We start from the raw sequence: 16,388 nt of genomic DNA on the forward strand, positions 1-16,388 counted from the left end.
AACCACCGCTTGAGGCTTCGTTTGGCTGCTGGCTGGGCTATCTGCCTTTGGCTCGGAGGGGCTCAGAAGTTGGACATACCTGTGCTCTGAAAATCCCTTATTTTGGCTGCTGGTCCCTTACTTTCGAGGCTGCTGGTCCCTTATTTTCAAATCTGTAAGTTGACAGCTATGGCTTCGGGACCCAAGGAACTCAGAATGGCAACCGACAGTAGCTTCTCGCCGTTCAACCCAGCACCAGGAGACTGGGAAGTGTACGCCTCCCGTTTCACCTTCCTCCTAGAAGCCAAAGGGGTCACCAATGAAGAAGACGCCAAGAAGAGGGCGATATTCTTCAGCGTCTGCGGAGAGGAGACGTTCGAAATCACCCGGGCTCTCCTTGCGCCTGAAAATGTCGCTACTGTTCCTTACAAAACAATAATGGAACGGCTGAAGGGGTACGCCTTGGGCAGCCCCTGATTCTCCAGGAGGACCTCCGGGCTCCCTGGCCCTTCTGACCTTCTTCCGGGAGACGCTGGTTCTCCATCCTCGGCCACCTGGGCCTTGGGACCTCAGCTGGAGTCTCCCAGGATGTGGCAGAGCCTCCCTCCGTCTCTGCACAGCTTCTTCCTGGGGCGTCGACTCTCCAAGCGCCCCTCTTTTCCAGGGACTGTCCTAGATATCCAGAAACCGTCTCGGTTCCTGATTTGACCCCAGAACGCCCCACTTTCCCTTAGGATGTCCCTATTTTCATCAGAAAAATGTTGGAGGTATGGAATTATGTGACCCCTGACCCATGGAGCGAAGTACCGGTAACTATACAGCCTTTACAAGAGATCTGAAGGCAGCCCTGTATAGGGAAGTTGTTTAATGTTTAATGTTTTATTATGTTTCTATATATGTTGAGCAAGGGACGCGGGTGGCGCTGTGGGTAAAAGCCTCAGCGCCTAGGGCTTGCTGATTGAAAGGTCGGCGGTTCGAATCCCCGCGGCGGGGTGCGCTCCCGCTGCTTGGTCCCAGCGCCTGCCAACCTAGCAGTTCGAAAGCACCCCCGAGTGCAAGTAGATAAATAGGGACCGCTTACTGGCGGGAAGGTAAACGGCGTTTCCGTGTGCTGCGCTTGCTCACCAGATGCAGCTTTGTCACACTGGCCACGTGACCCGGAAGTGTCTCCGGACAGCGCTGGCCCCCGGCCTCTTAAGTGAGATGGGCGCACAACCCCAGAGTCTGTCAAGACTGGCCCGTACGGGCAGGGGTACCTTTACCTTTACCTTATATATGTTGAAAACAGCCCAGAGTAGCTGGGGCAACCCAGTCAGATGTGCGAGTATAATAGTAATAGTAATAATAATAATAATAATAATAATACAGTGGTACCTCACGTTACAGACACTTCAGGTTACAGACTCAGCGAACCCAGAAACAGTGCTTCAGGTTAAGAACTTTGCTTCAGGATGAGAACAGAAATTGTGCTCCGGTGGTGCAGCGGCAGCAGGAGGCCCCATTAGCTAAAGTGGTGCTTCAGGTTAAGAACAGTTTCAGGTTAAGTACGGACCTCCGGAACGAATTAAGTACTTAACCTGAGGTACCACTGTAATAATAATAATAGCCCAGAGGTCTTTGACTTTTTTGAGTCCACGGCTCCCTTGACCAACTACAGTCATATCTTGAGTTGAATGTACTTCGGCTTGAGCGCGTTCGAGTTGTGCTCCGTGGCAACCCGGAAGTGACGTCACGCGCATGTGCGGAAGCGGCAAAACGTGACCCGCGCACGAGCAAATGCGCTGTCGCATCTTGCGTTCCGTTCAAGATGCGAACGGGGCTCTGGAATGGATCCCGTTCGCATCCCGAGGTACCACTGTACATTCTTTCTGCAGCAGCCCTTTGAGGCTCAGGAGCCCAGCTATGTCACCCCTTGCCAGCAGAGCTGGCAGCCTCTCGTCCTTTTTCAAACTCCTTCCCTTGTGGAGTGTTCCCTCTTCTCCTTTCCCCTCTCCTTTGGAGTCCTCTGGACAATGTTCTCTGCTGCCCCTTCCCTAAAGAGAGGTGCCTCCTCACACTGCCCCACAGGGGCCTGGGAAGCACCCCCAGGCCAGATCCAGAGGCACCATTTGCCTGGGGAGCTTGTACCCAGGGCAGCTACAATAAACAGCAGTGCAGGACTTTGGGAGGCAGAGACGCAAGAAGGCATCAAGGGGGGGGGAGGGAAGGAAAGAGGGACAGAGGCCAGTGTTGTTTGCGGCGCCCTTGACCATCATTCAAGGCACCAAAGGGTGCCACAGCACCCTGGTTGAAAATCACTGCCCACCCAACAAGCATGAGACATACATCACAGAGAGAGGCAGTCTTGTCTCCTGGCTTGTCTCTTGTCATGATACCTGACAATGCTTGCTGGTTGCCCTTTCCTGGCCAGTCTGAGCCGTTCCCTTGAAATGGTCAATACCTCTGTTCTTGAATCGATTGTCACAGATCTACTCCTGTTTATGTGAGAGGTTTATAGCTTTGGAAGGATTTGTAAGTGAAAACAACTATTGGGAAAGGTTTTTCCTTCAACTGCAGAGTATATATCTGGGGTCATTAAGAGGGTCAAGGTGGCTTCGGGTTTGCTCTGTGAACTCAAAGAAAGTGTCTCTTTTTTCAGGGAATATTTTATCATTTTTGAATGGTGAAGGATTGGTTTTTCTCTAGGGTGCGTGTCTGCTATGTGTAACACCCATGTAACACCCCTGCCAACTTCTGTTGCCCAGCGCCTGCAAGTCCCCTACTGTGACATCATAGGATGATTGCAGTGTTGTTGTTTTTCAAAACCCACCAGCATCTGCTCATCAGGAGCAGAATTGAGTAGCTTCTGTGAGTGAAGTGAAGGTCTATTTCTCAGAAGGGGAAACCCTGGGAGAGACTAGGATTCAAATACCTCCTTATTAAGCTGTGAAGCTAACTGGGTAACCTGGGGCCAGGTTGTGGGGATTAAACAAGAAGGCGAGAACTATGTATGTCATCTTGAGCTCTTTGGAGAAAAAGATGGGATATCAATTCAGATGCCCTCAGAAGGTGGTGGACTCTCCTTCTTTGGAGGTTTCTTATATACAGAGGTTTCTGCTGTAAACTGCCTCCTGTGATGTATGTATGATGATTTTGGGGTGATCTTTGGCTAAGGGGCTGGGCAATGTCAAAAGTCTTTCAAGGTTCCTGCACACTTTGGTTCAGGGTCTCTTGCTCCTTGTAAGGGGAGGGGGGAGGGAACTCTGTTGCAGAAAAAAATTAAAATATCTGCCTTGCTTTCCACTGGATCCTGCTTCCATCCATTCTTCTCCGACTGATCATGGACTTAGGGGACTCAGAGTCCCATGGGGAGTTGGGCAGCAAAAGCCAGACCCCAATTTTTACATCATACTGAAGTCAGAAGGATGACTAATATGCCCACAAGGTTTGGGTGGCAATAATAGTAGTTTTTGCAATGAGAAAAGAATAAAATTATGTACCACACAACTAGGTTGTTGTATTGCTTGCTGGCTGGTGGCTGTTTAAGCAGCTGGAAACAATAAATAATAATAATGTCAGAAAAAATATAACTGTGGACCTGACTGCCTATGATAATACAGTACTGGACTGTGTGGAGTGTATTCACAACACACACAACACGGTGCTAACACAGACAGACAAGGAATACTCAACACAGCTGTAAAAAACAACTTACAAACTTTACCTAAACACTAAAAGCCAAAAGAGTTTTCTGTATCATTTAGGCCACATATTTATTTATATTATATTATATTTATATTTAAAAGCATTTGTAAACTTTTTGATTTTTTTTAAATCTCCAAGTAGTGTGCAACATAGAAACAAGTTCATTAAAGCAAAAATACAACACTATAAACGCTTACGTATCCCTGGTATTTGCAATGTTTTGTACTAGTAGTGTAAGATTAAGCACACTTAGATGGAATTAAGTCCGATCAAAATAAATAGGACTCCTTTTCTAAGTAACTATATTATATAGACAGCTTGGCACTATAGCTGACCACAGGAAGAGCTCAGTATCAGTAAATATAATCCATTTGCCCCAACAGTTTCTACCAGATAATGGCATAAATATGAAGATAAACCCTCAGTCTCTAATTGATATGAAGCCAATCTGTGTTCCAAAGTTCTCACCATCACGGACATGAGAATAGAATTTATCAGGGCAACATGATGTACAGACAGTTACATTTTGGTTCTGGTCTGTTACAGAGTCATCCTGTATGTTCTGAGGCAGAACCCCTCCAGTCTCCAGAAGAATACTAATAAAGAAAAGAAAAAAGGATGGTGGATTATTAAATTGACAATTAGAGGGTAGTTATTATATATACACAAGCTATTGTTTCCAATATCTAAGGGTTAAAATATTTTCATGTGGCAGTAAGCCCCAAGACCTTCTTCTGCATATATTTAAAATTGGGAAGCTCTGATTTACAGAATGGGGTCATAAAGTTAACATGTAACCTTAAACATGTACAGTGGTGCCTCGCAAGACGAAATTAATTCGTTCTGCGAGTTTCTTCGTCTTGCGGATTTTTCGTCTTGCGAAGCACGGCTATTAATGGTACTTAGCGGTTTTAACAAAAAGGAAACTCGCAAGAACTCGCAAGACGTTTTCGTCTTGCGAAGCAAGCCCATAGGGAAATTTGTCTTGCGAAGCAACTCAAAAAACGAAAAACTCTTTCGTCTTGCGAGTTTTTCGTCTTGCGAGGCATTCATCTTGCGAGGTACCACTGTAATATGGGAGAGTATATAGTGGGGGCCTCTGGCTTCTTCCAAAAACACCCCCAAATGTGGCAAAGGGGTGCAATGCTCCTCACTGCCAGAGAGGCCGAGATTCAATGCTGACCACCAATCATGGCTCAGCAGAGCATGACTCTTAATCTCAGGATTGTGGGTTCGAGCCCCACTTTGGCCGACAGATTCCTACATTGCAGGGGGGGGGGTGGATAATCCTTGTGGTCCCTCCCAGCTCTACAATTCCACCAAAGCATCAAAGGAAGAGTTAAGAACCTAAGCTCTGCCACAAGCTCCATAGCGACAGCAGCACCCCTTCTGCTATGCTTTCGTTGGGACTCCTAAGCGGTGGACATACAGTGGTACCTCGGGTTAAGAACTTACTTCGTTCTGGAGGTCTGTTCTTAACCTGAAACTGTTCTTAACCTGAGGCACCACTTTAGCTAATGGGGCCTCCTGCCGCCGCCTAGCTGCCGCCGCGCGATTTCTGTTCTCATCCTGAAGCAAAGTTCTTAATCCGAGGTACTATTTCTGGCTTAGCGGAGTCTGACATTACCACCTTTCTGACACAGATTAATACTTTCTTACTTGTACTAGTGGCTGCTAGGTTGCCTTTTGATTTGGTTTTTCCACAATCCTGCATTTCTGTTGTGCATACAGTGGTACCTCGGGTTAAGAACTTAATTCGTTCCGGAGGTCCGTTCTTAACCTGCAACTGTTCTTAACCTGAAGCACCACTTTAGCTAATGGGGCCTCCCGCTGCTGCTGCACCGCTGCCACACGATTTCTGTTCTCATCCTGAAGCAAAGTTCTTAATCCGAGGTACTATTTCTGGGTTAGCGGAGTGTGTAACCTGAAGTGTCTGTAACCCAAGGTACCACTGTACTATCAAATGGCTCATTGGCATGGATATCCAAGGCCATCGCTATCAACAACGCCCTTTGGAAAACAGGACAGTGGATGGGAAATGCTTCCTTAGAGGGCCGTACGGTAAACTGGATGCAGATAGTACAGATAGCCAGAAGTGGCCCTTAGATGCACATCTGATTAAACCTGTGGGGCCTGGTTCAGCTGAGTGAAAGGAAAGTGGAAGGCTGCTTCTGTGGGGAAAGGGATTGGGAGGGAGACGAAGAGCCCTATCCTCTTTTTCTTCTTCTGTAATAGGATCAATTAACCAATAGGGAGCAAAACACAGAGTGAACTTTTCACAGCCCCACATTTGTGATGTGCCAAACACCAAGAACTCTCCCAATTAAGAATAAGCAGAACCAAGCTCACCGTGTTGCTCTTCTGATGTCAACGTATGGGGTTGACGATTCATAAAGTCTTACGCACTTGGGATGAATCCTAAGAAAACTTTTTGCCGATTCCCGAGGCAGTTTAAAGCAACAGGGCCCAACCGACGGCCCCAGGACCACAAGGATATCCTTCACGTCGCAACCGTATTCAGTTACCATCGCGTTAATGACAGCCATCGATACTCCTAACAAGGTGCCTTGCCAACCTTAGAAGCAAGGAAAGAAAAGGAAATCTTGCAGCTTTTAAAATTGAAAAGCAAAAGAAAACCCAACCTACAAAAGTTGCATTCAATGTATGTGAACTTTTAAATAGGTGTAAGCATGCAAAATAGGGCATGGAAATATGGGGTGATGGGTCAAAGCAGGCATGATGGAAGCAACAGTATTTGTTCTTTAAGTGTCTCTGCCACATTTACATGTGAGGAAGCCAGAAACTAGCAGCAGTCAACAGAATAAGAAATCTAGCCACTATGGTCTGCGTTGCTGACACACATCTAAAGAAGCAGGTAAGTTTTGGCACTTTGAAGTCAGTGTTTTTTTATTCACACAACATTCCCAGTTGCGCCTCAGCTGTGTCATATCTATGGGAAACTGCCAAGAATAGACCCACATCCCATGTCATTCTGGCCTCCTTCGGGAGAAAGGGTGAAATATAAATTCAACCAATAAAATAACTATATTTTGATTCTTCAGTTGAACTGGTTAAAGATATGACACAATCCAGCGATAAATAATTTTTAAATCCCAGAAAAGTCAAAGGGTCTTATCTTTGGCTGCATCAGTCCATTAGAAAATACCATTACAGTGGATGCTCGGGTTGCGAATGTGATCCGTGCGGGAAGCATGTCTGCAGCCTGCAGCGCCTGCAACCCGCAGCGCTGTGTCTGTGCGGGTTGCGATTTGGCGCTTCTGCGCATGCGCAAAGCACAATTTAGCACTTCTGCGCATGCGCCAAAACCCGGAAGTAACCCATTCCAGTACTTATGGGTTCAGTGCAGAACGCAACCCAAAATCACACAACCCGAAGCATCTGTAACCCGAGGTATGACTGTATAAACGTTATGCTATAAATAGAGATTCAGGATTAAACAGTGAACTGAAAACGAAAAGGTACCGACTCAAGGATAGCCATACCTGTATTTATATGGAATGAAGGATGGAGTGGGGATTGATGGGAAAATTCAGAGCAAGAAAGCCCCCCCAAGGCAGGGCCAGAGTAGAAACAGAGAAATGCATAAAAGGAATGGCGGTTGTCCAGTGGGTTTCTTGACCTTTGCAAAGCAAAAAAAGGAGTCGTGTTACCTGAATGAGCAGCACCACATGCTTTCTTGACGGGATCAGCGAAAAGCACAGGGATGCAGTCTGCTCCAGGGGCAGCGAGTGTAACACCTTTCTGGTTAGTTACTATCCCATCGTAGTTATCCGGCTCGGCCTTTCCCATGACCCAAACATCACTGGCGTGGTTGACCTGTTAACACCAAGAGAAGGCAAGGCAATCTGAAAAACTGAAGTTAGGAGTGCTCTTTTGCTCCTGTATTTCCCGAGGCAACACTTCTGCCTAGCAATAGTGAGCAAGTCAAAGTGACACAATTGACTTCCGCAGCCTCGAATGGTCTGCAGCCGGGATATTTCAAGGACTGCTTACTGCCTATTCTTCAGAAGTCCTTCAGTGTTGAACCAACACCATCTCAGGTATGGTGGGGTGCACAAGGGTGGGGGGAAGTGGTGTCAATACTTTGAAATTCCTTTCCTGACGTCTACTCATTAAATTTTCACAGGTCTGTCACGTCCTTTTTCTTTATGGAACCGATGAAATACGGTAGATGTCTAAATAAGACTCTTGGACGAACGGAAAAACCCACACAGGACTACAAATTTGTTTCAACCCGCTTGTGGAAACTATCAGAGGTCACAAAGACAAAGAGAAAGGAAAAATATATGAAAACAATAAGAGGAGATGGAAAACAACAAGAAAGGATTGGATAGAATTGTGAACATTATTTGGACAGATTTGTGGACATTAAAGCAGCAGCAACAAGAGGATTGGATCCCCTTCGGAACTTGAAATGTGGGTACCCCCAACAAAAAATTAAAATTCGGCTTTGTAATTTGGAATTTCTGTGATTTGATTTGATTGGTCTGTTAATAAAAATTATTTTTTAAAAAAATTCCTTTCCTGAGAAAGTTTCTCCGCTTTCGATTTTAATCAATAAATTAACCCTTTATGTGGCAGCCAGCCATTTATTTTCTAAACCCATTTAGTTCTGCTCAGTGGCATCCTAGGCAGAAGGACGTTTCAACACAAGGACTGCTGTCACCAAGACAGGATGATGAGTTCTCAGATCTTTTAAAGGCTTTGTCGAAGGAGGCAGAAGGATATATCCTTACCGGGCAAGAAGCAGACTGGGGCATTATCGTTTTTTCCCCGTTTCATGAGAAATCTAAAGAACCATTCCACTTTATTAATGTTATTACCATGAATACATTTGGGTTATTTTGGGTTAATTGCATCAAATACCTGGAATAGCTCAGCTGGTAGAGCATTAGACGCTTAATCTCAGGGTTGTGGGTTCGAGCCCAACGTTAGACAAAGGATTCCAGCAATGCAGGGGGTTGGACTAGATGACCCCCAGTGTCCCCTCCAACTTGACAATTCTTTGATTCTAATACAAATGCTGTGAATGGCCTGCATCTGAGGGGCTGCGATGACCCCCTAAGTTGCATCCTGCAGGGATAAATGCTCCGCCCTGAAGAGAGACTGCTTCCCATCACTCATTTAGAACTCTAAGGGTTTGACAACCAGGAAAAAATTCTGGAAAAGGATTAAATCAGATGTTTGAGGCTCTGGGTGGAGATCTTAAAAAACCGTGTCATGGGTTGCTGTGACCCAGAATAGACTCCTGTGCCTTTAAGAAAAGCATAAACAGAAGAAGTCACACTGAGAATTTCCCCCTTAAAAGTCCTCCCCCAGTTTCAGTTTTCTTTGCCTTACCTTTACCCTGTGATATGCATCAGGGTTGAATCCAGCAGCGGCAGCTAGCCTGCGAAGGTTTTCCTTAACCACAATGGGTGGGTCACGTCGTTTGGAACTACTGAAGAGATTGAAAGAGCTCAACGTCGGTATATAGGAGATGCCGCCCGTTCTTGTAGTGAATCCATGGAGGAAGATAGGATCTAGCGAAAAGAACAAGAAGTGGGGAGGGAAATCATGGTTATGCAGGCCTAATAGCACCCAAAATATGCTTCAGGGAAGCAAGAATTTGACATAAAGCTGGGATGGGGGAGATAGGCTGGCGTAACTCTGGATGAGCTGAGGAGGAGGGAATTAAGCAAGCACTGGGAACCTCCTGAGATTCACTGAACCCAAACCTGCAGCAGATCCATAGCTGTCAACTTACAGATTTGAGAATAAGGGACCAGCAGCCTCGAAAATAAGGGATCAGCAGCCAAAATAAGGGATTTTCCGAACACAGGTATGTTCAACTTCTGAGCCCCTCTGAGCCAAAGGCAGAAAGCCCAGCCAGCAGCCAAACAAAGCCTCAAGCAGTGGTTCCCACAGCTCAGCAACCCAGCAAAGGGGATGCAGCAAGGGAAACCACCGTCACCTCTCCGCTGGGAAGCGCCGAGCAAAGGTGAGTCCCCAGGCAACACGGCTGATTTGATCGGTGCAAGGCATGCAAGCTCCACCCCCCAGTCATTCTTAGACTCCTTATTGGGTGAGCAACGCAGCCAAGCAACACAGTTGGAGCCTCCCTCCTCCCTGGCCGGCAGGGAGGGAGGGAGAGGAGCTGCTTCCTCTGAAACCCAGGAAATTTAAGGGACATCATCAATAAGGGACAGCAGAGGGACACGGCGCTGGGATAAGGGACTTTCCCGCCAAGTAAGGGACGGTTGACAGCTATGCTGCAGCACATCTCAGTCTCCAAATCTTTTCCCATCTCTCTAATACACAATCTGGTTTAAAACCAGTTACAGATAACTTCAACCTGCCAGTAAAAAATCCAGCAAAAAATCCCTCCAGCTCAAAATTTACACATTACTCTCCATTATTTTGTCCAGAAATATTTTGCTCTATTGGAAGACTAAAGAAAATGCAAGATTTTGAATCAGGCTTCTTCTCATGACCTTTGCCACCCACTTTTTATACTCAGAACTTAGTGCCACCTGTTGCATTTTATCTCTATCCATAGCAGTTTTTGCCCAAACACAGAAAATTATGCAAAAATCCTAACTATTGCTAAGACTAGTAGGCAAAATGTACGATTACTGGGGCAATCTAACTTTTCTTGCTGCAGAAAGTCCTGGTGGTTGAGGATAGATTGAAGTGCACGCACAGTCATGCATACGAACAAAAGCTGTTTTTCTAATGAAATGTGCATTTAAGAACCAAACGATTATTATTATTGAATGCTTCAACTGAATAGACATGCTTGCTTTTTTGGTGGAGCCTGACATTCAGAAGTCTGTTTTCTTTCCCCACAAGCACAACCAGGATCATACCAGGTACTGAACAAGAAAAAAGGACATTTGACAAAAATCAAAGGACTTCAGTACTAATAATATGATTCTTGCACATATTTATGTTACCTGGGATCAATGAAGACTTGAGAATGGTAAGTTCCCCTTTCAGACTAGGAAGGCTCTTCAAAAATATCGTTATCTCAGTTTGGATCTTCTCTCTGTCTTGGTCTGTAAGTGGCATTAATTCACCTTGCAGTTCTGCAGATTTTCTGAGGTTGTTTTCTTCACAGTTCATCTGAAAATCTTTAAACTCAAACTGGTAAACACTAGTAAAAAGTTGATTCACGTACTCTCTCATTAAGGGTTTTCTTTGCGCCGGCACGATTACTTTAACAGTGTCGATGCCTTTTTCATCGAGTTTTTGTTTAATGGTGTATAAGACAGCAACTGTATTTTTGGCACACACAACCTCAAGTTGTTTCCCTGGGCCATGAAAGCCTCGTATTGCTGTATGAAAGACATCTCCACAATTCCCTTCACTTCCAAAGGTTTGGCAACACATAAGGTAAACAGGATAGTTCTCCCCCAGAGTTTCTAATGTTCTGATCACCGACGCCTGGGTCCAGTTATTCCACGACCTGGGTCCGAAGATGCACAAATCAATCAAGACTGCCTTCGCCATATTCTATGGACAACACCTGACAATGGCAAACGTGGGGTGATCGGCTGGCTGGTGGAGGGAAAAGAGTAAGAGAATGCATTATCAATAATAATATAATAATAATTTATTATTTATACCCCGCCCATCTGGCTGAGTTTCCCCAGTCACTCTGGGCGGCTTCCAATCAAGTGTTAAAAACAATACAGCATTAAATATTAAAAACTTCCCTAAACAGGGCTGCCTTCAGATGTCTTTTAAAGATAAGATAGCTCCTTATTTCCTTCACATACGAAGGGAGGGCGTTCCACAGGGCGGGCGCCACTACCGAGAAGGCCCTCTGTCTGGTTCCCTGTAACCTCACTTCTCGCAAAGAGGGAACCGCCAGAAGGCCCTCGGCGCTGGACCTCAGTGTCCGGGCTGAACGATGGGGGTGGAGACGCTCCTTCAGGTATACAGGACCGAGGCCATTTAGGGCTTTAAAGGTCAGCACCAACACTTTGAATTGTGCTCGGAAACGTACTGGGAGCCAATGCAGATCTCTCAGAACTGGTGTTATGTGGTCCCAGCGGCATTATCAAAGAGCATTATCCTTTATTCTGGCAGATCAAGCAGATAAAATGAACAATCCAGAAAGGGATTCACAATCCGATGACACAGAAAACAGCAGCAGTCTATCACTGAGTGCAGGGCAAAGTTTTATCATATTTCGAGACCCACCAAGGACTTTACAAGGGAAAAGTCTGAATCAAAGTTTCAGATCCTTCAACTACACTGAAGGACTCCCTTACGAAGCTTAATAAAAGGAACAGATATTGTTTCTTAATGCAGAGGTTTGTGATGAAATCTTTTTGTTTAGGCAACCTTATCCAGACATGCAGATGCTGAAGCATTTCAATCTATTTTTAGTTTATGGCAGATTTTGTCTTTCAAATGTTTTTAATTACTAGGTTTTAACTGTTTTTATTGGTAATTTTAATATTTCCTGTAAACCTCTGAGAGGTTTTGTTACAATCAACCAGTACACGTAGATAGATAGATAGATAGATAGATAGATAGATGATAGATAGTAAATAAAGAATAAAATGAAAAACTCAGAGGCTGAATAGTATGCCTGTTGCTTAGGTAAAGGTAAAGGGACCCCTGACCATTAGGTCCAGTCGTGACCGACTCTGGGGTTGCGGCGCTCATCTCGCTTTATTGGCTGAGGGAGCCGGCGTACAGCTTCCGGTTCATGTGGCCAGCATGACTAAGCTGCTTCTGGCAAACCAGAGCAGTGCATGGAAACGCCATTTACCTTCCCACCAGAGCGGGACCTATTTATCTACTTGCACTTTGACGTGCTTTCGAACTACTAGGTTGGCAGGAGCAGGGACTGAGCAACGGGAGCTCACCCTGTCGCGGGGATTCGAACCGCCGACCTTCTGATCAGCAAGCCCTAGGCTCTGTGGTTTAACCCACAGCGCCACCTGCGTCCCATGCCTGCTGCTTACCTGGGAGTAAATCCCATTAATTTCAGTGGGGCTTACTTGCAGGGATACATAATGCAATCAAGATGTTTGCATATTTGCTAGGATAAGACCCTTTTCTACTGCGGAAAGGAATAGAAAAATTCAAAAAGCTGAAGCAGACCTCACTTGAACGGAATCTAATTTTTAAGAAATTATGTTTAGGATCCGAACGTGAAGTCTACTAGGGCTGCCATCGTATGTGCATTATAATATCCTGCTCCCACCGGAAACAACCGTTGGGAGGGGGGGCAGCATTGATAGGATGCATAGTTGTGGACAAGACCTGCCAAAAAAACCAAAGAATCTTGCTGGCTAAAAATTGGAAAACACAAGAAGTGCCAACAGTGGAGGAAGGGCAGATGAAGATGATGGACTTTTGGGCGCTAGCCGACCTGACTGGAAGAGTCCGTGACCAGAAGGAGGAGGAGTATCAGGAGGAACGGAAGAAATTTAAAGACTATTTAGCTAAATATGCTAGGATAATCTAAATAGAAATACTTGCAAGTACAATGGTGCCTCTGGTTACGTACTTAATTCGTTCCGGAGGTCCATTCTTAACCTGAAAATGTTCTTAACTTGAAGCACCACTTTAGCTAATGGGGCCTCCTGCTGCTGCCGCGCCGCCGGAGCACGATTTCTGTTCTCATCCTGAAGCAAAGTTCTTAACCCGAGGTAATATTTCTGGATTAGCGGAGTCTGTAACCTGAAGCGTATGTAACCTGAAGCGTATGTAACCTGAAGTGTATGTAACTCGAGGTACCACTGTACCAGATAGGCCTAGGATTTAAATATGTGATGCTATAGAATAATATGTCTAAAGTAAAAAAGAAAAGAAAGATGTTAACTGACTAAGTAAATTATATGTGGAAATAGTTTTGGAAAACTGTTACAATGATATACATTGAAACTCAGCTTGGGGGAGTCGAGGTCATCCAACAATGTAAAGAATGTAAAGAAAAGTGGATTACACTTAAGATTTATGTTTGTTTGTCTGTTTGTTTATAAATATGGAATAATAATAAATATGGAAAATCAATAAAAAATGGAGTGGAAATAATCTATTTATGTACGCTACAACAGCAGCAAGGGTCTTGTTAGCGCAAGGATGGAAGAATGAGGAAATCCCAACTAAAGAACAAGGCAAGAGAAATTGATGAGCTATGCGGAATTGGCTAAATTGACATACAAACTGCATAATAAGGACAACCGTGACTTCAAGGAATGATGGGACCTTTTTACAAATTATCTAAAAAGACAACAACACGATTTGGACTCCTTGGCAGGTTTTGAAGAAACATCCACAAAGTTATCAGTTGACTATATGATAGATAAGGCAACGATATGTACCATTTTATAATATGCAGAGGATAATATGTGCAAAGAAACCAGGGAGGGGAGTTGAGGTCCTTGTGGGGGGAGGAAGGGAGGAAGAACAAAAGGGGGGAAGTGTAAATGATTAGGTTGATTGATAATCTGTTAAAATCGTTCAATAAAAATATATTTTAAAAAATAGGATGCATGGCTGCAATCTTAAACACAGCTAGGATCTCAGTATCACTGACACGTTCAAGGGAACTTAGAACTGAAAAGAGTATAAAAATAAAGCCATTAAACGCCCCCCTCCCGCGAGATACAGCCCCCGATAGGAAACTGATGCATTCACTTACTGATCGGGAGAAAACAGTTTGCTGCGTCCTCTTCGCTTCGTATAACGTGAGAATGCAAAAGCCACTTCCTGAAAATGCCAGATTGCAAAGGCGCGGGGGAATTCCAAAGTTTGCGCAGGGAGGCGCTAACCCAATTAATTTCCGCGAAGCGGATGGACCAGAAGAGCAGGACTTCGCTTCCCAAAAGGGCGGCGAGCAGAGCGGGCCAGGATCCCCGCTTCTCCCCGGAGAGGAAGGCAGAGCTGCAGCCCGCAGCCCAGCGGGAAGAGCGCTGCAAAAAGGAGGGCGCCTCGGGGATCTTCTGCAATTCGGGCAAAACACACACAGAAAAAAAAAATCCCGGAAAAAAACACTCTTTTCGTTTTGGAAGCCTGGAACAACTGCTCTGCAAATGCTGGCGCCCGCGGGCGCTCAGTTGGAGAAGGAGGGCCGGTCCCTCTCCTTCCCAGTGGGGCGTCCCGGTCGGAGGGCGCCCCCTGCGGCTCCTCGAGGAGCTGCGCCAATAATAATAATAATAATAATAATAATAATAATAATAATAATAATAATAATAATAATAATAATTTATTATTTTAATAATAATAATTTATTATTATTATAACAATAACAATAACAACAACAACAACAATAATAATAATTTATTATTATTTAAATAATAATAACAATAACAAAACAACAACAACAATTTATTATTTAAATAATAATAATAATAATAATAATAATAACAAAACAACAACAACAACAACAACAATAATAATTTTTTATTATTATAAATAATAATAATTTGCTGGGCTTCCCCAGCAACCGCAGAAATTAATTCAATAGGGCTTGTTGGTTTGCTGTTCCAGTGCCGGGTTTTACATACAAGCTAAACAAGCTATAGCTTAGGGCCCCACTCTTTTGGGGGCCCCCAAAAAGTTTAAAGGGGGAGAAAAACTCTGGATGTACATTTCCAAAAGATAAGATAAAAAATAAATAAAGTAAAACCTACATACAGCAATTGTGTTTTGTGTTGTGTAGGCTCGTATAATGTAAGTAATGGGCCCCACTTGCTAGCCTGCTCCCTAAAATATCACTGGTTAGCTCATTTCTAGATGGCTGTAAGGAGGCTGGGAGGGACGCAGGTGGCGCTGTGAGTTAAACCACAGAGCTTGCCGATCAGAAGGTCAGCAGTTCGAATCCCTGCAACAGGGTGAGCTCCAGTTGCTCGGTCCCCGCTCCTGCCAACCTAGCAGTTTGAAAGCACATCAAAGTGCAAGTAGATAAATAGGTACCACTCCAGCAGGAAGTCCCCCTGCGTCCCCCCCTCTGAAAAACAACACTGTGTACATCCTATACCCTTTTAAAATGTGGGGTTTTCTTGTGGGGAGTGGGGGGTTATTGGGTTGTTTTTTATTTTGATTACATATTTTGTGGTTTTATATTCTGATTTTGTTCTGTTGAAGCGCCCTGAGACCTCCTGATATAGGGTGGTATATAAATTCAGTTAAATAAATAAATAAGCAAGCCACAAAGTAATAGCCTGAGGTAAATACGCCATTTTAACTGATCGCTGAATCTGTTGAAATGGACCCACCTGGGCCCATTTGAAGCGGCATCTTTTGAACAGCCGTGGCGACATATTACTGATTTTTGCTGAATTTGGGGTGTTTTGAAGAACATGTTAAGATATTAACTGAGCCAAAATAAAAATAAAAATTGAGCCTATAGGCCCAAGAAAAAGGGAAGAAAAGAGGCCACATTGGGGGAAAATACGAGGTTTTGTGATTACCTCCTTAAATTTAAACTGCCACAGGCCTCAACTGGCTGCTCTTTCTTTACATTTATCGATGGCTTCATTTTACGAGGATAAGAGTAAGCATGTATAACATGTGGTCACCAAAAGACAGATAAAATTGTCAGGTTTTTTGACACTGCATTGGCTGAACCTCTTTTGCCTCTGAAATAAATGGCATGCAATTTTATTTCTAAACCCATGTCATTAACTGAGTCAACTCTTTTCTGTGGTTTTGCCACTGTTTTTTTCCTGTCCGGTCTCCTCAAGACCTGACTTGAGTAA

The 16,388-nt window shown here is 44.5% G+C and overlaps 1 protein-coding gene across 2 annotated transcripts; it reads right to left on the reverse strand.

The window, feature by feature from the left end:
• Positions 1–3,686: 3,686 nt before the first annotated feature.
• On the reverse strand, positions 3,687–14,779 carry LACC1 (laccase domain containing 1). 2 transcript variants are annotated; one of them, XM_077917554.1, is made up of 6 exons: positions 14,330–14,779; positions 10,620–11,223; positions 9,025–9,206; positions 7,335–7,500; positions 6,013–6,238; positions 3,700–4,259 (listed from the first exon to the last, which is right to left on the reverse strand). In XM_077917554.1, the coding sequence occupies exons 2-6, from the start codon at positions 11,173–11,175 to the stop codon at positions 4,085–4,087; spliced, it is 1,305 nt and encodes a 434-aa protein (XP_077773680.1). In that variant the 5' UTR covers positions 11,176–11,223; positions 14,330–14,779; the 3' UTR covers positions 3,700–4,084. The 2 variants fall into 2 exon arrangements, with proteins under 2 accessions (XP_077773681.1, XP_077773680.1); XM_077917555.1 differs by lacking the exons at positions 9,025–9,206; positions 10,620–11,223; positions 14,330–14,779 and adding an exon at positions 7,678–8,190 and having other exon boundaries at positions 3,687–4,259.
• Positions 14,780–16,388: the final 1,609 nt, after the last annotated feature.

The sequence above is a fragment of the Podarcis muralis genome, chromosome 13, assembly GCF_964188315.1.
Source record: "Podarcis muralis chromosome 13, rPodMur119.hap1.1, whole genome shotgun sequence".
NCBI lineage: Eukaryota > Metazoa > Chordata > Lepidosauria > Squamata > Lacertidae > Podarcis > Podarcis muralis.

What these genes read in the sequence shown, in the direction of transcription:
- LACC1 (XM_077917554.1), bottom strand. Translation starts at nt 11,175, where the DNA reads ATGGCGAAGGCAGTCTTGATTGATTTGTGCATCTTCGGACCCAGGTCG. An exon ending in CAAGTCTTCATTGATCCCAG is followed by an intron (nt 9,207 to 10,619) that starts GTAACATAAATA and finishes TCTTTTCGCTAG; the next exon opens with ATCCTATCTTCCTCCATGGA. An exon ending in ATGCATATCACAGGGTAAAG is followed by an intron (nt 7,501 to 9,024) that starts GTAAGGCAAAGA and finishes TGGTGTTAACAG; the next exon opens with GTCAACCACGCCAGTGATGT.